The sequence below is a fragment of the Perca fluviatilis genome, chromosome 24 (genome assembly GCF_010015445.1).
Source record: "Perca fluviatilis chromosome 24, GENO_Pfluv_1.0, whole genome shotgun sequence".
NCBI classification, from domain to species: domain Eukaryota; kingdom Metazoa; phylum Chordata; class Actinopteri; order Perciformes; family Percidae; genus Perca; species Perca fluviatilis.
In genome coordinates, this window is record NC_053135.1 from 14,487,139 (window position 1) to 14,508,764 (window position 21,626).

The 21,626-nt window shown below is 41.4% G+C and overlaps 1 protein-coding gene across 1 annotated transcript; it reads left to right on the top strand.

The window, feature by feature from the left end:
• The first annotated feature begins 12,145 nt into the window (after positions 1 to 12,145).
• atp1b1b (ATPase Na+/K+ transporting subunit beta 1b) lies at positions 12,146 to 21,274 on the top strand. Its single transcript, XM_039793631.1, has 6 exons — positions 12,146 to 12,385; positions 15,430 to 15,558; positions 17,490 to 17,645; positions 18,196 to 18,380; positions 19,427 to 19,510; positions 19,649 to 21,274. The coding sequence occupies exons 1-6, from the start codon at positions 12,295 to 12,297 to the stop codon at positions 19,907 to 19,909; spliced, it is 906 nt and encodes a 301-aa protein (XP_039649565.1). The 5' UTR covers positions 12,146 to 12,294; the 3' UTR covers positions 19,910 to 21,274.
• The last annotated feature ends 352 nt before the right edge of the window (positions 21,275 to 21,626 follow it).

The window sequence follows — 21,626 nt, forward strand, 5'->3', positions numbered from 1 at the left end:
CGATTCCTTTTTTTTCTCCATTTTCTGTGTTTGTAGGATATTTGTTAACAAGCCTTCATAAATAGACCAGCCAGCAATCACAGACATTGATAAAAGCTGAGCCGTGTTACCCTCGTTAAGACCACACTGAGTTGTAACGTTGCAATTTCTACTTCATTAAGGACAGCCCCTTGAGATAGGCCATCTTGTTTTCAATGGGGTCCATATGGGAGTGAAAGTACAAAATATGCCAGCTAGGATATTAATATGAGCAAATAAGACACAAATCATTATTTGAACAGGGTGTAATGAGCTTAAGTTTTCACATATTTTAGATTCTAATGTTAGGCTATAACCCCTACAGCTTACTATTCATTTTCCAGATATTTTCTTGAATGTGAAATATTATTTACAATTACAGTCTGCATAAGATTAGAGTGTATAATTATGTTTACTGATTTGAGGGTACATCCTTTGCTCATTATCACCAAAAGTTCATTTTCATCAAACTTGTAGGATCAACCAATCACGGCTTTTGAAATGATGACTCATACCTAGCAACGGGGTCAACCACACCTCCTCAGTAAGATAGGATTTTCCATCCATTCCTTGCTCAGAGTTCACTGAAAATGTTCTGGAATCACTTCTAAGCTAAAACTCCTGGCAAGGAATTTTTAGGTTAAGTTAGGAGCTCTCTGAGAGGATTCTCAGAATCTTTAGGGATACGGGCCCCGGTTTCCCCGAGCTCCCTGGTCATCCTAGGTTTTTCCTTGAGTCCCTCTCCATCCTAGGTTTTTTCCCGAGCTCCTCGTCACTCTTTGTTTTCTTCAATAAACTTATTTGCTTTTGTTGAGCCTTGCGTTTGAGTCCGTTCTGTCCTTCACAACAGAACGATTCAGCCAACATGGACTCAGCAGGCTCACCCCAACCCCCCGCTACCTCTGATTCACCGCCTTCAGACCTCTCTTTCGACGTGGCCTCCCAGGGGGGCGCTGCTCGGCCAGCATGCAACAGTCATCTCCGCCATGGCCGAGACGCTGCACTTCCTGGTCGAGGAGGTCCGGCGACTGGGCCAACCTGCTCCTCCCCCTGAGCCTCCCCAACCGTCGAGTAACCCTGCTCCGTCCGCTCACTCCCATCGCCCCCCCCCGTGGTACATTCGGCCCCGCCCGTTCCCCTCGAATCTCCGGTTTCACCGCCTGACAAATTCTCCGGCGAGCTGGGAACGTGCGAGGGTTTCCTTGTGCAGTGTGCCCTGGTGTTCCGGGGGCAGCCAGTAACCTACCGCTCTGACGAGGCCAGGGTGCGTTTTGTCGCCGGGTTGCTCCGCGACCGGGCCCTCTCGTGGTACACTTCGGTGAACGCGGGATGGCCCGATCTCCTCTCCTCGTACTCCGCCTTTTCGGAGGAACTAAAAAGAGTGTTTGATCACCCTGTGCAGGGGGCTGAGACCGATTCCCGTCTATTGTATCTCCGTCAGGGGACTCTCAGTGTCGCGGAGTATTTCGGTCAATTTCCACATTCTGGCCACTAGATTAGGTTGGAACAGTCCGGCTCTTCGTCGCGCGTTCCTGAATGGGCTTAGCGAGCGAATGAAAGACCTGCTAGCCGCAAGGGACGAGCCGGAGAGCTTGGACCGCCTTGTCGAAACCGCGATCAACTTAGACAATCGCATCCGGGAGAGGGAGAGAGAGCGTTCGCTCCGCGCTTCGCCCTCTTCCCAGTCCTGCCCTCCGCCATCTCGGGCCTCTGCTCCCTCGCCTTCCCAGCCACGTTCAATCTGTCCTCGTCTCCTTTCTGGATATCGAAATCGCTCGACAACTATCCATCCCCCAAATTCCCCTCAACACGCCCCTTCACGCCATCGGTCTCAATAACCGGTCACTCACCACCGTTACCCATCGCGCTCCCCCGCTCCATCTCCTTACCTCCGGTAATCATCATGAATCTCTCCCCTTTCACCTCATCTCCTCTCCTGCGTCCCCCGTTGTTCTTGGTCTCCCCTGGCTCATCTCTCACAACCCCAATGTGGACTGGGTGTTGTCCGCGTCTGCCCCAGGGAAGTTCGCTCAGCTTCTCACTCCCCCAGTTCCCCCTGATTTGACACTAGTTCCAAAAAAAAAAAAAACCATGACCTGGCTCAGGTGTTTAGCAAGGAGCAGGCTTTGTCTCTACCCCCCCCACCGCCCTTATGACTGCTCCATAGCCCTCCTCCCGGACGCGCCCCTCCGGTCCAGTCGGTTGTTTAATCTGTCGCGTCCGGAGAGGGAGGCTATGGAGCAGTACATCAAAGATTCCCTGGCCGCTGGTATCATTCGTCCCTCCTCGTCACCTCTAGGCGCGGGTTTCTTTTTTGTAGCCAAGAAAGACAAAACCCTTCGTCCTTGTATCGACTACCGGGGGCTTAACTCCATTATGGTAAAAAACAAGTATCCTCTTCCTCTTATGGATTCGGTGTTTGAGTCCCTCTCCCGGTCCGCCATATTCACTAAGTTAGACCTTAGAAACGCCTACCATCTTGTGCGGATCCGGGAGGATTTATAAAAATAAATAAAAATAAATAAAGCAAAACAAACAAATCAAACAACATAGTAAATGCACTCAGATAACCCTTCCCTATTTCTAAGCAAAAACAATAAAACACTCAAGTAAAATGTAACAGTCTTTTAAGACACAGGTTCTGTGTTATTTAAGGATGAATTCAACATTCGAGTAAATAACCTTCGCTTTGATGCATATAAATCTTATGTCTCTGCATTAGGCATGGATCTATTATCAGAATGTGGCCTAGCTTAGCATAAAGACTAGCAGAGGGAATCAGCTAGTCTGGCTCTGTTCAATATTCAAAAATGTGACCAACACCTATAAAGCTCACTTTTAGCATTTTGGGCCTGATTTACTAACACTAGCGCAGTTTGCGCTGCGTCTGTTAATGCGAGTTCGGTAATAGCGCACGCTATGCTTCCACATTTTGCGTAGTATTTATCAACCCTGACACCCATCAGGCAATCAGCGTCTTTTTCCGCCCACTATACCGTAAATTGCGCTGTAGCAAAGCGGTACTTGTGCTATGATATGGCTGAGTGCAGACTGCGATATTCCCACTGCTGATGCTATGACTGTTTGAAATGATCCTGATGCCAATATTTGTAATGTAGTGAGGAGTTTAACAACTGCTGGAATGGGATGTGAACGCTGAGTGGGAGATTCAATTTCATCTTTGATTTCTTCCAGTAACTCTAATATTGCATGGCTGCTTGATCTGTAACGCTAAATGATGTTGTGTTCACTGACAAAGTGTGATTCTTGTGTTTAAAAATATTTTCAGCCTCGCCTATGTCTTCATCTTGCTCAAATTACTGTTGCCATTTCACCAGCGGCATAAAGGTCTACGAGGAAACTCGATTGCAGCTGGTTTAGACCTGCTTTTAAGAGGCGGAGAATTTCCCCCGCAGAATAGAGGCGCGCTCTTACTGACAGTCTTTGTAAATACCACGGAATATATAATTAGGCGCACTTTGCGCTTATCCTCCCACCTTTTTGGGTGGAACTCCCACTTTCCCCACGACCCTCCCACGAACGCATATTGAAAGCGCAACTTGTCTCTTCTCGCTCATGTGGCAGACAATCTGCGATTCTACCCAAGTGCGCCCTGTTTGTAAATATGCCGCATCGGTTACGTCCGTCTTTGCGACCAATTAGCGCCTGGAAACAGGCGCAAACGGCTTGATAAATCTAGCCCTTTGTATCTTAGTTGGTAAATCCATATTCAAACAGAAAAGTCGAAATTAAAACAAAAAACATGTTCTGAGTCCAGCTCTGTACTTATGCTGCATTAATGTCATAGTAATAGTACAAGTGGGGAAGACAACTTAGGATCTACCAAGACCTCGAAAGTTGCGATAGTCATGTCAGGGCTTAAAATACTGCCATTATGGCACAACAGGCATTCATTTTGGGTTTAAATAAACAATGGACTTCCACTGAATAAGAATCATTGCTTTGGTTTTCAGGCACTTCTGTAGTCTGGATCAATGGAAGTACATTTCCAGGATAAAGCCTGACAACCAGCACGCGGCTCACACGGAATAATTGTACAGATTTACAAAGAATATGTTAACGGAATTTACTATCTAACTGGGAAGCGGGGATTGCTGTGGACGAAGTACACACAGTAATACACTGGTAAGAGCAAATTACATTTAACCATGTATCCAGCTAATTTAAATAGCTCATGTTATTGTATTGTTTGAATAGGTAACATCATTTAATCATTTATGTAGCGTTTTCCTGTGTGGGTTGCAAATGTTTTTTTTTCTCCTATCCTAGAATGTATCTGTGGTGTAGCCAGACATCCACAGTGCTCTGGAGATAGGCAATGCGAGACTATCTCTTCTGTACCATAATGCGCCAACTTGGAGCTTCTCACATGTACTGATTATATTGATGTGTGGGAAACTGGTTATTACGGTAACACCAATATGACATGAGCACAACATTAACACGTAGACATGATATTCTTATCTCACTCTCAGGAAGAGAATGTTTATTTCCAAAATGTTTAACTATTCCTTTAATAGTGAAATAAATTATAATATGTTTCAAATATAAATGTAGAGACATCCTGGCATACTTACATAGCTCATATAGTGAACTCAGTATTGTACAGTGTTGTTGGAAGCGACAGTAATCAGGGTCAGCTCTTTCATTCGTCTGTGAAACTAAGAGGAAGCCAACAGGAAATGAAATGTTATCATCCACAGCTCTTGGATTAATTAGTAATTAACATATTGACCCTGCCAGGTACAGCAGTGGGTCAGTTTTTAGAACCTCATGTAAAGTAGACAAGTCATGTTTAAACCTACCTATTTAACATTCTAGTGTAGGTGGCAATGTTTCCAACATGTCAGGCTTAAAATGTAGGTAATACATGCACAAAATGATGCACAAGCTACGTAGAATATTTCTATTGGCTATAACTGTGAAGCCAAATAACTTTGTGGGGCTTGGGTTTGAATATTTTGCTCAGTTAGTGAAACAAGCAAAAACAGAATATATATTATCATACAGTGTGGAAAAATTATTTGTGCAAAAAAGGTTACTTAGTCCCAGTGTTGGAAACCAGCAGGCAACATAATGTAATATTAATCCTCCGCACTGAAATTATTAGGAATTATCTCATTAATTTCGTGCATGTGCCATAAGCCATCATAAAGCATTATGGGTTAGATCTGCTTACATTTTCATGTCAACAAGCTACAAGCTTACACTTTATATGTTCTGTGGACTGTATTTTCCCTAAATGTGAATGTGGAAATTGAACCATGCCAATGACTTTGCTTGTTTAGTTAATTTCTACAGATAATGTAAGCAATACATCATTGCTAGGTATTTTCTATCCAATCCAATCCACCTTTATTTATAAAGCACCTTAAAAGCAACACTGTTGACCAAAGTGCTGAACATAGTCTATAAATAAACAATAACATACAACACAGGCACAACACAAAATAATAAAACAATAAAAATAAATGCAACAATACAAAACTCAAAGTCAACCCTCAAACTGAGTTAAAAGCCAAGGAAATACATGAGTTTTAAGACGAGATTTAAAAACAGGAAGAGACTCAGTCAGTCTGATGTGCAAAGGCAGCTCATTCCAGAGTCTCGGAGCTGCCACGGCAAACGCACGGTCACCCCTGGATTTACGTTTGGTCTTGGGGACGACCAGTAGTGCCTGGTCAGCCAACCGGAGCAAACGAGAGGGCAGATTAGACAGGTACTGGGGGGCCAGGCCATGCAGACATTTATCCGATCACAATTGTTTTGTGGTTCATATCCCACTAGCCATCTATTGGCTGGACCACTGTGAGTTGATTCTGAAAGCAGATCTCGGAGAACAAAGCGACACGAAGCAGGTTTTAGTTCAAAATGTTCTAAAGGTTTAATGAGACACACAAGAATATTTGCATTTTTAACAATTGCTCCATTCACTTGACATGAGAGTAAATAGCTAAGAAAGATGCTCCATAGAAAATGATTGGTTCAATGTAGGTCCACGCAGATAAATCTTCAGAAAGAAAAACAAACAATTTATGATACAAATTTATGATACCAATATAAACAGATTCAGATTTTAGAGAATGTAATGTAATGTAAATGTAATTTAGATTTTTAAATGTGTTGTCCTAGCTTCCGAACACTACTGTATGCATTTTAATCTGGGCTCATTTTACATTAAGAAAACAGCATCTTTATAATCTAATTACAAGTTTTGTCCCCCAAATGTGGTAAATCCCCTGCTTTTTCTTTTTTTTCAGTGGAGGCAAAGTCTCAAATCTTTTAAATTTCCTACAATGACCACATCAATCGCGAATACCAAAAAAGGGCAAAGTGGATGGAAATTTTGACGAGAGTTGATATAGAAACTTGCATTTGTGTAAAGAGTAGCTTGCGACCTGTGCAGGCATCAAACAGGAAGACTCACTTTCACCTTGAGTCCAGCCTCCCCCACACACCCTTACACAGTACACATGTTTATTGTGTACACAATCTGACAAAAAGCAGCAGGCGTGGTTGCTGTAAGACACCAAGCTGTATCATTATAAAAATGACAGGCTTTACAGTATTCACTCACTGGCTGCTACAGAAACCGTGCTTCTGTGATTTCAGCCTGATGGTTACCTTCACATAAGCTCCATCATATAAACAACGTAAATGAGCATTGTAGTCAGGCAAATTATGACCAATTTTGCACCAGGACAAGTATACAGTAGCAGCATGATTTTCAACAATTATTAGAGCTTGTCTTGTTATGTTTGGAGCAGGAGATAGGTGGGATTCACCACTATGACTGTTAGAAAGTTAACAGTTACATAAAATAACTTAAAATAAATAATATAGATATTTTCTGTATAGTAGGTGTTATAGCAAACACCACCAACAAATGTTCCAAGATTTTGACCAACAAGTAAATGCAATGCAACACTATTTCCTATTAACTGCACCTGAGAATTTTTTGCAGCAAAACATTTGAACTTGTATTTTTATAATATAATGTATTTTAAAGGACATACAATGCCACATTGATTGCTTTTGTCTTCAGTGTATTGTACACAACATTTATGTTAAAATGTTCACTGCCATTGTTTTGCATTTGGATATTCTTTTCTTTAGTATCCACTCACAGCAACTGCACTATGGTGTTATTCTATATGTTCTTATTGTCAACAAATCTCATGAAAAGACCACAACCAACTACGTGTTAGTCTGTCTCTCTAGACTTCCTCAACCCTGTCTTTGGCTCTCTGCCTCAAGCCCATTGGGTCCTACTGAAGACATAAATCTTTTTTAACAGGTTTAAAGGCCCTGACACACCAACCCGATAATCGGCCATCGGACAGTCTGGCGAGGTCAGTGACTCGAGTCTGTTCGGTGTGTTCCGTTCCGTCCTCCGTCGGAGGGGCCGTCGGAGGGGCCGTCGGAGGGGCCGTCGGAGGGGCCGTCGGCCTTTATTTTGGCCGATTTGACATGTTGAATCGGAGGGCGGGTAGTCGGACTCATTGACCAATCTGATTGGTGGAGTGCTAGCCTGGAAATAACGAGCGGGATGAGCCTGACGAATGGCTCTCAAAATCTGACGAAAATCTTTTAAACTGACCTTTGTCAATTTGAAATGAAAACAGATTCATCAACTGCATGGCCTATTTCAAAATGTTTTCTGAAACACGTTTCAGTGAACTATTTTCGTAAAATACGAGATTGTAATCCGAATGAGCAGACATTATTGTCGGCTGGAGAAGCCAGACCCACGTGACGCGTTCGTCATTTCCGGTTTTAATTTTTTTGGTCAACAATACAGATTAGCGCTGTCTGCAGTTATGGAGATGTATTATGTCTCGCGCACGCGCAGAACGTACGCTCAAGTCAGCGTCGCTTCGGTGTGTTCCAAGGCACTTTTTGGACCTCGGGGAGCCGACTGATCAGTCCAACTGCCTTTTCTGCTGACGGTCGGCCATCAGGTTGGTGTGTCAGGGCCTTTAAACAGCTGGTCACTGTAGTTTTTAACAAACATTACTCAAACAGGAAGAAATAGGGCTATTTTGATAGTTTGTTGGGGACTTTTTTCAGCGGCAGATTGATCCATAGTATTCTAGTGTGTGGTAATAATAATAATAATAATAGTATGCTTTTTATTTACTCATGTTGGCACAAGGTGGTAATTACTGTATGTATTTTAATCTGAGCTCATTTCACATGAAAAAACAGCAAAGATATGCACAATTCTTTTTTTAAAGAAAATGTTGTATGCATTTGTGTAAAGAGTAGCTTGCGACCTGTGCAGGCCTTAAACAGGAAGACTCACTTTCACCTTGAGTCCAGCCTCCCCCACACACCCTTACACAGTACACATGTTTATTGTGTACACAATCTGACAAAAGGCCGCAGTTGTGTAGGTGTGGTTGCTGTAAGACACCAAGCTGTATCATTAGAAAAATGACAGGCTTTAAAGTATCTCACTGGCTGCTACAAAAATCATGCTTCTGTGCTTCACATAAGCTCCATCATATAAACAAAGGAAATGAGCATTGTAGTCAGGCAAATTATAACCAATTTTGCATCAGGACAAGTATATAGTAGCAGCATGATTTCCAGCAATTATTAGAGCTTGTCTTGTCACGTTTGGAGCAGGAGATAGGTGGGATTCACCACTGTGATATGACTATGTTAGAACATTACATGAAATAACTTAAAATATAAATAAATACATAAATTATTTTCTAATAATATATATAGAGACAAATGACTATATATCAGAGCTGTAGACTTGAGACTTGAGACTTGACTTGATATTTTATAATTTAAGTAACCGTACTGTCATATCTAATACTCTAACCATTTAGAAAGAGAAGGTTTGGGTTTTTTAAGATTTAAGATTTGCTTCAGCTTCTTTATGTAAGAGTTACTTTACTTCTCAAAAGGGTTTATGTTTGGTCAGGGTTGGGGGTTAGGGTGTCAAGACATGGAAAAATGGGACTTGATTGTGAGCAGGAGGTCAAGTGAGTTTTCAGTTCATGATGGCTTTAAATAGAGCTGGACAACATCAGTGATTTTACTCCTCTTGTCCTTGGTATTTAAAGGTGAAAACCCCCATGTGCGTAATCCTGACCCATCATACACATATTTACATTCAAACAAATGTACACAGCTCAAGAAACTCAGATGCCAGCACATTGCAGAGCGATTTCACACATGCATGCATGAACACACACATTACACACAGCTCACATAGCCAGACAAGAATGTGAAGGATGTACACACATCTGTATTGTCAGCATGCGGGTGGATCTAGTCTTTTCTTGCTAATCAAATTTGAAACAGTTTTCAGAATCAATTCAGACAAGGCATTTGCCACATTTAAAAGGTACAGCTATTTAGTAGTAGGTAACACCATATAAATTAAAAGCCTCTTATTTCGAGCTTATTGAAAATTGGGTCATCATGAGGCCCCTGGCACCAGCAGCAGAAATGCCCTTGGTGCCGGCTTTAGAGAGGAGTTATAGGCTGTAGAACGCAGGATATATACAGGTTTCAACTATGTGTATACTTGGCAATGCTGTGTAACTAGAGCTTATTAACCCTGTGGTGTGAGGGGGGGTTGCTCTAAGGAGGAATCGACTGCACACAACACAGGACACCCACCAAGTTAAACTGGGAACAGATACCAGTGTGAGCCACACAGGCTTCAGCTAAATGAACTCCATCCTGCTAGTGAAGGGGATGAAATGATTATATTGTTTGTGCCATAATGAGTGTTTTAGAGTAACCGACTTCATTCAGAATTGTAGGTTGGTGTACTGTAATCTGGAATTCTGTGTGATCCTTGTTGTAATTGTTGGCATGCAGTGATTTAACCTGAACAGTCATGCTTAATATCAAGTATTTGGCTATAAATGGACATCCAATAGACCTGCTCATTTTTTCAAAAACGTTGATATACAGTTGCTCTCTTCTGCTCTGTCAAACCAAAAAAAGATATAACCCATTACCTAAAAAGGCTGTTAACTAGTAGGACGTATGTTGTTGTTTTTCTCAATTCATCAACAGTGGCGTTGAGGGAAGTGGACATGTAATCTCACCCACATCCTACTTTAAGATAAAGTTTGTAAAATAAGGACAAATATGGATTGACATCTAAAACCCACCATCCAATTTCTACTGGTATGGCACTAAATTAGGTGTAATCTGTGATAGCACTGTTGTTATAAAGTTGAATCCTCCCTGTTTGACTTCTCATGGTACTCTCCTTGAAATGTATTTTTCTGACAGACACCATATTCACAGGAATAGTCTGACTGGCTTATTGTCCCTCTGTGGTCTGTGACACTTTACAAACACATGTAATGGTAGTCTGTCCTGGAGTATCTCAGGCTGGTGTCATTGTAATTATCTGCACTCACCATTCATGACAAGAGGGAATGAGGAGTGGGAGTTTGGTGGCTCAATGAGGGGTGTGGGAGCAAATGATTCTGGGGCCCCAGAGCTGAATAAATATTTACTGTGTGAATGCTGTTGAGCATTCAGGGCCCAACATTTCTTGGAGAAACTCCTGACTGACACAACACATCCTTTAAACTGCTATGAAATGGATCTGTATGATGCCCAGGGGCCCTGGGCCGAGACTATAATTTAGTAATTTAATTAATTGGAATTTTGTTCTCCAAACTTTGCTCCATGCACCACTACACAACAGTACCAAATAGTATACATATAGTGTGTATGCACATATTGGGGGTATTTTAAGTTGAGTGTGTACGTACACAATGCACAAAGAACCAGGAGAAAAGGGGCCAAACAGCTTATTTTTCCATGAGGTGCCATATTGTGTTAATCTGGTTTTGGTAGATAGAAAAATGGTCATGGTCATGTGTCATCAGGTTATGTAGGCATATGTATATGTATGTATGTATGTATGTATGTATGTATGTATGTATGTATGTATGTATGTATGTATGTATGAAATGTATGTATGCAGGGTGTGATTTTCGGGGGGGGGGGGATTTCCCCCTTTTCCCCCTTTTCTGGTCTACATATCCCTGCCTCTGATGAATTATTTTTATCCCAGGTGAGGACTAAATGTATCCCCCCCCTCAAAGTGATCAATGCTACTTCACCAATAGACCATACAGTATATTATATACCTAAAATAAAAAAGGTATATAAAAAAAGTATAAATTAAATGTATTATTAAATTAGAAGTATTTTAAACTAAGTAAAAGTAAAGCGCTGTAACATGAACACATAGTGCCATAGAACAATAAAATCCAGCCGTTGCTGGTTGTATTTAGCCGCTACAGAGCTCCAGGAAGCCGGTTACCAGCGGCAGTCGTTTAGCCGCCAAGAGGTGACTGTGAGCCGGCTACAGGCACCGCCAGATGAAAGTCCTTTCAGGGGCCACGTAGTGGAGTTTAGCCAGAAAAAGTGAGCGTGAGGTTTAGGCACCGAAACGACTAGTTAAGTTTAGGAAAAAGATTGTGGTTAAAACGCTCCCGAGGAATGAACAAAGCGTTTCCTGGGAAAAAAGTACTTTTGTTTTCGCTGCAAAGTGAACTCCGCTCTCCGGCTTGAAAACGCTGTTTTGTGTTGACGGCGCGTTGTGCTATTTCATTTTGAGATTATTTCCCATTGGATATTGAAGTTCATAAATGAGTGTTTTGGCATGGGTGGCCGAGTGCCACTTCATGGTATTGAAAGTGGGATTTAATTCTTCCATGTCTTGTTTTGTTGTGCATGATCAACCCCTCCCCCCCTGCTGTTTTCACAAATCGCACCCTGTATGTATACATGTATGTGTAATCACACCCTGCATGTATACATGTATGTGTAATCATGTATACATGTATGTATGTATGTATGTATGTGTATGTATGTAAATCTGGAATTCGGGGCTGACGGAGGTTTGGGCTACCATAATACCTGAAGACGGTTAATAACTTTCTACTTTCATAGACATGTCTGCAAAGCTCAGCCGTGTAGTGCTAAATGCATAGGCTAAATGTATAGGCTTTCTGTCTTGCTTACGTCAGAGTTACGCACGGCTTCTCCGCTGCTGAATTGGCCGGCGCTGCTCCGCCCTCCTAGTAGGTAACTTGTTGGGAGTTTCGGGCGGAGTCGAGGAGAAACGGTTTATATCAGGGTGCCTTTAAGCGGACCGAGCTGGGTTCCTTGTCTGCCTCGGTTCAGGACTTGGTTACCACACTGAGTGAGTCTGGCATAGAAAGATTAAGGGAACACTCTAAAGGGAAGTAAATCAGAATGCCTTCAAACAAAGACGATGGAGGATGGAAGAAGTTTCTGTGGAATTCGGAGAAAGGAGAGCTGCTCGGTCGTACCGGAGGGAGTTGGTGTAAGTATGGTTGCCCGGGTGTTCGTGGTAAAATGGTTAAATGCGAGCTCACCGGTAGCCTCGTGTTTCTTTACCACCTGTGTGATTTGACTTTGCTGCATTCTGGAACAAAACGGCATCACGACACACTACTGCGCACCTGTAACTAATATCTTCTACGCTTCACTTGATTTCCATGTCCCCACTTTTGAGCTGACCGCGGAAACGCACAGCCCCCAAATGAGTTGGTTTTAGTATTATCAAATAGCATTTTGACCGTTAAAAACAATGTCAAATGTGTGGTTTTGCTAGTTCTTACTGTAAGTTACATTTAGAGAGCGTGGACGCTGCGGTGCCGCCTTCGGTGCAGAGGTGGAAAGCTGACGATGGGACCTTAGTTTGTCCACATTGGCTTTTTACTGTTGGGGAAAACGTCAAGTTTTTTTTGCTATGGGCAGTCAAAGGGTTAAAAATGCATCACGGTCCAAGGTGAGCCAAGGTGATAGGGCCTGCTCGGAAATGGACCGAAGCCCATCGATCCGTGTCGGGTTCCTCTGATCAGATGTCACTGTAATCTAACAAACAATACAACTGATTAACGTGTTCGACCTTTCTTCTCTTGTTTCTCTAGCAGTTGCACTGCGCATGTCCTTGTTCCTCTTCTCAATGTCACACAGCTCTTTAGTCCTGTCTAGAAACTAACGCCTGGGTAAAAATAATGTTTCAGTGACATGATGTCTTCTCAGCTTAGACCAAAGCTCAGGAACAGTGAGGCAGCCCGGCTGCTGCAGGAGCTCCAGCTGAGGGAGGCTGATGTGTGGTGGCTCATATTTGTCCTTCTGAGGTCATCTGAAAATGCTGATGTATTTGGAAGTGTGCCATGCGCAGTACTGTGTTGAAGGCTGTGAAAGTGCATCCAGGCTGACATGGGACCACATTAACAAATTGGTTTGAATCATTCTATCAGATGTTTTTACTCATGTCTACAGTTTTAACTGGCAGAATGCCATGAGTTGAATGTAAATTATTCTGGTGCTCATCAGCTGAGATTTGGTGCTATAAATGTCTAGGAATGACCCACAGGACACAAGCTTTGATCCTATGTTTTTGCATCAGAGAAACTCAAGTGATGTGTGACGTATTACTTGGTTCAGGCTGTTGTGACCTTTTTGACATTGCCTCATGCAGCAGAAGGACTGACTGGGTGATTGTATAGCTGGCTACCTGGAAGGTTAACTTCAGCTGTGCTTTATTTAGGCCTTTTGCTCTGCAGTGCAGACAATAGAATTGTGGTGCTCTGTTGCCTGTAATTCTACAGCATCTTCATGCTAAAAATTGATTACGAGGAGCAAACAGTGCTGTGGGTAATGACTACCTTGTACTGTAAGAACAGGCCTCACAGTTGAATTCCTGTAAATCTTTAAAGACAATTGCTGTCACTGTTGGATTGTTTTATTATGAATGCTGGCTTTGTAGTTCCTTACATCGATGGTGGAGACACAAGCTCTTTTAACATGTTGGTGTCTGACAGACCTCCTTGGAGCTTGAGCAGCTTGATATAAGACTACTTCATGTTGAAGAGATTACCGCAAATGTGAATGACTTTGTGGAAATTGTGTTTTATACTTGAATATGTGAGCTTAACAAAAGTGTCTTTTGGGTATCGTTACAATATTGTAAAGCCTTTTGATCCATTGAAGTGCTGGGAGTCTGGGCTTAGACTTGGTCACTCCTGATGTTTTTTTTTTTTGGTTGAAGCTGTTCCTGTTTAGCTTTGACTTTGAGTTTCTCCTCTGTATGTTGCTGAGTTATTTGACCTTCTCCCTTCCGTATCAAGGTGCAGCATCTCCACAGCATGTTGTTGCTGACACCAGCAGGTTTTATGCTGGGCAAAGTGTGTTTCCCCTGATGTGTGGCATTTAGCATAAAACTAAGGATGCACTGATTATACATATACTGAAATATTTCCGTGATATTAACATTGCTGTTATGGCCGATAACCGATATTACCGATGGCGTTATGATCTGTATAAAACAAGTTTCCATGATAATCATATGAAAAACCATGTAAACACTGAATTTGAAAAAGCAATGTCTAGCTTTATTTGCAAAACATTTGGAAAACTCATAAATCATAGATGTACATTGATTCCTCTTAGCAAGTTACAGAGACACCGTGAAAAACACAAGCAACTAATAGCGTTAGTTTTAGGCTACTTTTATAACTTGTATCAAGTGTATAACTTAATGTCCAGTTTAACTTACATCTGTGAAAAGTGTTTCAGTAATGAAATTGGTGGTGGTGTTAAAGGATTTGACATGGCATCCTCCTTGCATAATTTTGACCTTCCAAGTACAATATGCTGCGTTTTGCGTTTCGCATATCTTCTTTTTTCACCCTGAAAAACGTCCAGGACATTGCTTCGTCTTGAGCATGCAAATCCTGTGCTGCATCACTGCGTTGCAAACTCAGTGTAGGCAAAAAGGGACACACACACACACACACACACACACACACACACACACACACACACACACACACACACACACACACACACACACACACACACACACACACACACACACACCAGCACCGACTCACACGACTGCTAGACCAAAGTAATCTGTTGTTCATATCAGACCAGTTTTGGTCATCGGTCCTATTTATGAAAAACTACTTACGTCAGCATAATGATATGATTGCCGATTATCTATCTATCTATCGCATCCCTACTTATTGTCTTTTTATGTGTAAAGGTATCATATGGTATAATTATACTGTATTATATTGTTTGACAAAATTAGTCATTTAGGTTAAAGCTTCCAAGCAAACTGAAATTTAAACAATCATGCAATTAACTCAGCCCAGTATTATGAATTGTATCATATAAAACTATTGCATTTCTGCATACTACTAGATACCTATTTCAGCCTTATGGCCCAGCCGTCTCTTAAAGTATATTCCTTGATTGTCTAAGACACTCATGGCATTATAAAACCTTGCTGTTTTGCAGTCGGTCTTGTGCTGTTGTATTAACACATTATTTCTTTTTTCTCCTCCACAGTCAAAATTTTTGCATTCTATACCGTTTTCTATGGCTTCCTGGCTGGAATCTTCATCGGAACCATCCAAGCCATGCTGCTCACACTGAGCGACTACAAGCCCACCTGGCAGGACCGAGTCGCACCCCCTGGTAAGTAGTGGCTCACACTCCCTGTCTGTCAGGATGTTATCATGCAGATCTGTCCCTGAGTGTAAGATATCTGTAGACACTTAGAGTTAAAAACTGAATAAACACAGTGCTTATTCACAGTCAAATAAATAAAATGGCAAATGGGGTCATATAATTAACCTCAGGAATTATGCACAATGAAGTTTATCTTATTTAAGTATACTTCAAATGTAAAAACTAAAGATTGATGATACAAATTCATGATCACATTGTTTCTTTACTGAAAAACTACAAGTTGACTTGTTCAAAGAGGCACCTGCCCAGACAGTAAACCGAAACCTAGATATGGTGCTTAGGTTTCACATGAGTAGAGTTCTCCAAATTAATTTAATAACTGCAGTTTGTGTTCTGCCTTGGTGACCCATTTCCTAATAAGAGTCAATACATGTGCTCTCCCTTGCCTCAGGTAACATGGCTGCATATTGTTTTGGAAATTAACTCTTTATATATCTTCACATAATGGTACCAGTGCCTGTACTGACAGCAGCTTCCACTGTGTACACACCACAGCCTGGTTTCCATGGTGGAGAAGGCCAGCTGGAATTTACCAGGCCAAACTAAGCAGGTGCGGAATACAGTCAACTGATTTGGACAGGAGGAAGGCTAATGACGGTCATCTACTGTCTGACTGCTGTTTGAGTTTGTTTCAGAGTTCCACATTGAACAGGAGGCATATCAGAGTATTGTTAATTTGAGGCAGGGGTCTGCAACCTGCGGCTCCGGAGCCACATGCAGCTCTTTAGCCCCTCCTCAGTGGCTCCCTGTGGCTTTGACAAAAAGTTGTATAGAAATGAATAATGGTTATTTTTTAACATTTTAAATTACATTTTTTTGTAATTGTTGTAGGCCTAAAGTGATTCTTACATTCTCCATTTAGGCTACATAACATTTCAGTCAACTAAAATGTGCATCATAGCCTACGTATGTCTACAGCCTGGCGCCTTATCCTCTACATTTTGAGTTTCCTTAGCTAAGTTATGGATTACCAACCCCCCCTTTCCTAAAAAAAAGTCTTGAAAATTTAAAGAAATGCCTCTCTCCGCAAAGACCGGGTCAGGGCCATAAAAAGGGCAACAAACTTCACCATATTGATAAATGCTCATTTAGACCTATTAGTAATGTATTTAGGAGAATTTAGACTTAAATAGAAATAAAGTGCTACCTTCATTTAATGACGACGTAAATATTTTTTGTGGCTCCAGACAAATACATTTTATAATTTTATTATTTTGGGCCATTATTTTTTTGATTGCAAAGGTGCCTGACCCCTGATTTTAGGTCATCCAAACACATGGAATTCAAGGAATGTTGTTCAAGAAATGTTACTGTCAATAATCTAATCTCTAGATTTAGTTAAATCAACGCAGATTTGCGTTCTTACTTCTTAGCCAGAGTAACATGAGATCTATCGGTGCATTCTGAGTCCAGTACAGAGACACTGCAGGTCTGGACTATGTTCAGCCTATCTCAGCACAAAGACTGGATGAAACAGTATCTGTATCCTGAATGCACAGACATGGTATTAATATTGATTATATCCTCTAAATCTGCAGAAGTTGGCAAAATGTGTGTTTCCCACACAGTCGGTGTTCCTAAATAAGTCACAGTAAATCTGATACGTCTAAACTCTAATGTCTAATTTTCAGACTTTCAAAGCTTGTGTAATTTCATCTCCTATCCAAGATATGAACGTTTATTGACTTTCTCTCTGGGATCAGGACACACACGATTATTTCTTTGTGTAAATCTTAACGTTAAACATTACGGATGATAATCAAAGGCACAAGTAACTAAGTAAGTTTGGTGTGTGTGTGCTGGACTGTAGTGGACAGACACTGTAAATAATGTAGTGTTACTATTGCTAACAAACTGCTGATCTGTTGTCTCTGCAGGCCTTACACACACCCCACGATCAGACAAAGCTGAAGTGTCCTTTAACCTCAATGACATGGAGACTTACCTGCCTTACACCAAGGCCTTGAGGGAATTTCTGGTCAAGTATGACGAGGAACTCCAGAGGGACCAGATGAAGTATGAGGACTGTGGAAGTAGGTTTAATTCTTAAATCGCATTGGTTCTTCTTATATCCCTTTTGGACAGTTCCAAAGCTGGACAGGTGATCACGACACAGCTTCAACTCTTCACTGAAGCTTTATGATGCTTCATGGAGTGAAACCTAAAATTCATGAGGCTGTTTTTATGGCTGCATTATATAATGCATCATCATAAATATCAAAAGCAGGTATTTCAGATGTCATTTTGTACCCCCTTCCCCAAATTCAGCTGTACAATTTGGTATCCTTGGCAAATGTGGGACTTCCAAGAGGTTAAATATTTCTATTCTCTGCTTCAGGCAAACATTTGCATCATTGCAACAATACACACATCTTGGTTGAGCTCTCATTTAGACTTGATAGTAGACAGAAGGTAACATTGTTGCATTATGACCTTATGACCTACCTTGCATTAGGCCCATCAGCAAATATGGAAGCTTCTCTTAACATAACTGTTAAGAGAAGCTTCCATATTTGGCAGGCTGGGCTTTCAGACATTGTTAAAGATTCCTTACCCAAGTCAACCCTTCACTCCCCCCTATAGTTGAGCCTGCATCGTACAAGAACAGGGGAGACTTTGAAAGCGATATAGGCATCAGGAAGGCCTGTCGTTTCTCCAGGAACCTGCTGGGACCCTGCTCTGGCATCGAGGACCGCGAGTTTGGTTTCAAGGAGGGCAAGCCCTGCCTGATTGTAAAGCTCAACAGGGTTGTCAACTTTCGTCCAAAGGTATTTTTCAATGAATAAGCCTGTTTGCAAACGGAGTCATGTTTTGTTGGGGACAAAAAGTCAAAATTGTTGTTGCAAGAAATTGAGCACCAGACTGAAAATGTCATTTTAGTATTATAAGGTTGTTTAAGACAATTAGCAGATTAGATTGTGACTGTAAGTTATTGATTTTGCCAGTGACTGACTGATCCAGTGTTGGAGTCTAGCTCACCCAAGGAGAGTTGCTCACTAACTCTTACAATGTAATCCGATGCCTAAGCCCTGTTCCATTTCCACCTGGTATTTATCTAGATCATGGCATCTAATCACAGACCTCTGCCTGCATTGTGATCAGATCTCAATATGCGAATTGGATAGGCCATGCTGGCAGGCTTGTCAATTGGCAGGATGTGTCTCAGATCAGTGGAAGTGATGCAGAATACCCTCAAGGCAAAGGTCACGTGACAGACGGCTGAACACAGCCATAGGCTACCTTATACGTTACTTATACTGTAAGGTCATCGGAGCTGGTGGAGAAGCTTGCTAGCTCAGCTACCCCTTCAGTCACGAGATCCTTGTCTTAACCATCGTAGTGGTCCCTTGAGACTTCCTAAAAAGGCTGTGTATTAAAAACTAGTGTACAGGCTCAACTTTTTTTTTTTCTCTGCAGAGCTCATCTGTAGCTTTTTGATGGGCAACTTGAAATAGCAGGAAGAGACAGAATCAGGTGACCTTTTGAACTTGTTGGTTCAGAATGTGTCCAAATTGTACAGATATAAATTACACCTGCTGAGATGTGATCAAAATGAGAGCCAGATGTTTAGCTGTGGTCTGGTCAATCCAATCGCAATACATTCTGCGTGTATCTACACATCCCACGTATTACTGTGGGTTTTTACTTAATTGTATTAGCAGGTACGTTTTACTCAGCCAGATACAGATCAAATGTTAGTTCCAGGTAGAAGTTGGATCTCTGTAGGAAAGACAATAGTCTCTGTGGATTTCTACTGAAGCATTTGGGTCCAGTCTACCTTGTAACTTTTTTTTTTTTTTCTTTTTTTGTTAAGACTCCTACCTCAAATGAAAGTATCCCTGAAGAAGCTCAACACAAGGTGCAGCCCAATGTTGTCCCTCTCTACTGCACCAACAAGGTACACATATTGTTTATTTTTCTTTTTTTTCTTTCTTCAGATAAGACCTCAGTACAAATTTTGTGATTTTTCTTTTGAAATATTTGTGCTTGCTCTGTGGTTTTGTCATTCCATACATTTGCCTCTTCTTTCTTCCAGAAAGAGGAGGATGCTGGTAAAATTGGGGAGGTTAAGTACTACGGTATCGGCGGCGGCTTCCCCCTGCAGTATTACCCCTACTACGGCAAGCTGCTGCACCCTCAGTACTTGCAGCCGCTGGTGGCTCTGCAGTTCACCAACCTGACCCTGAACACTGAACTGCGCATCGAGTGCAAAGTGTTCGGAGACAACATTGGCTACAGCGACAAGGACCGCTACCAGGGACGCTTTGACATCAAGATAACAATTAACAGTTTATGACCGACATCAGGACCATAGCACTTTTCCTGGCCACCCCTCAGCCCCCTCTCCCCCCTTTGTTCTTAACTAGATACAAATCTTATGTAGGAGATTATAAGTGAAAGGGGTAGGCTCTAGCGGTTAAGTCAATCACAAATAGTCTTGAATGAATAAATGAAGAAAATACACGATAGTGGACCGATCTTGTCTGCTTTCATCACTAGCTTCTACACTTCTGCCTAGCGTTAGAATGTAATTTAGAGGAAAAGTAGCAATAGGCCTAATAAAATATTTATTCAACAGTAAATGAGACTTTTCCACAAGCCATGGGACATTGTTCATTGATGACTGTAGAGTTTAATTCCATCTCTGACATGTAGCGAGCTGTGTTTGTCCCCTCTGCATATCGCTGCCTTGTGTGGTTTCAGTAGATCTTTTTGGAGTGTGCAAGATTAGATGCAAAATCTGGTCCTTCCGAACCACGCTGTTCCTCATTTTCTTCTGTGAGCAAGCTTTATCAGTTCTGGGCATGTGTGTCAGACACAAACACACACTCCTACTTACTTAATGATTGAAATAGTTTTGGTACACTCTTCTGATCTGTGTAAGGAAAAGGCTGCACTCCAGGGAACTTCTTTCCTCTTTTTATTCGTCTTTTACACCTGATTCCGGGAGACTTATTTTACTTTGCCATTTTTTTTTTTTTTTTTGCTTTGTTAAATCACTTAAATGTGTGAAGGGGTTTTATTACTTGGTTTCATGCCTTTTACTTTTGATTTTGCCTTGGATGTAGAGTTGTGTCCAGCCTGTTAGACACTTTGGCCTGCTGTATGGGCAACGGTGCTAACTCAAGTTTTTGAGATTGATGTTTTTTCTGCTGGATTCATCACAGTGTTGTGGTGTAACTCTCTGAATGTTTTAGCCATCAAGCATGGTGGAAGAATTTTATATTTATGCAGTTGTACATTTTGTTTCTTTGCAGAATATTGTGAAGTATAAATGCAATACCAAAGTGACGAGATGAAAAGTCTTTATCAGGAACAATGCAGTACTCGTTATTAGGATCTCATCATGTTAAGTGCAACCTCAATGGTTAACTTGTTAATTTGTGTTTTGGTCATGAATGTAGTTGGGTGTAGAATGAACAGGTAAAAGGCAGTTTAATTCCACAATGACCTGATTTCATGCATTTAAAAAAAAAAAAGAGATCTAACAGAGCTCTGTGGCTTAAGATGATTAAGGATGTTGGCTTTAATATTCCATAGGATCTCATGTTGATGTGTAACACTAAAATTGAACTTTAACATCGGTCAACTTTCCATCAGTTCACCCAGCTTTGTCATATTAATCAAAGATAGAAACAAATAAAAATCATAACAAACCTTTCTCTTGTGTTTTTCTTTTTCTAATACATTGTGACCTGTTCAAAGCTACATCCTGAACCACATCTCATAATGTTTTTTTCTAGGGCTAGTTCCCAGCATACACTGGGTGTGGAAGACCGGGAGCAGAGCTTTCAGGCTGGGTCTGAAATGTTTGTTTTTTTAGATACTTTATTTTCAAGATGTCTCATAACAGACACACCATAAACAAACAGCAATTTAAAAAAAAAAAGTGCAGGAACAAAGTTTGCTCAGATTAAGGGCACAGCATAGCAGTAAACCTGCAAATCAATTTAAGTCTCATTAAACAATATCAAGAATGGTATCCACACCTTCAAAAAGTAGTTTTGTGAATT

Coding starts and splice junctions, on each gene's coding strand:
- atp1b1b (XM_039793631.1), top strand. CDS start 12,295: ATGCCTTCAAACAAAGACGATGGAGGATGGAAGAAGTTTCTGTGGAAT. Junction 15,559..17,489: donor GGACCGAGTCGCACCCCCTG/GTAAGTAGTGGC, acceptor TTGTCTCTGCAG/GCCTTACACACACCCCACGA. Junction 17,646..18,195: donor GAAGTATGAGGACTGTGGAA/GTAGGTTTAATT, acceptor TCCCCCCTATAG/TTGAGCCTGCATCGTACAAG.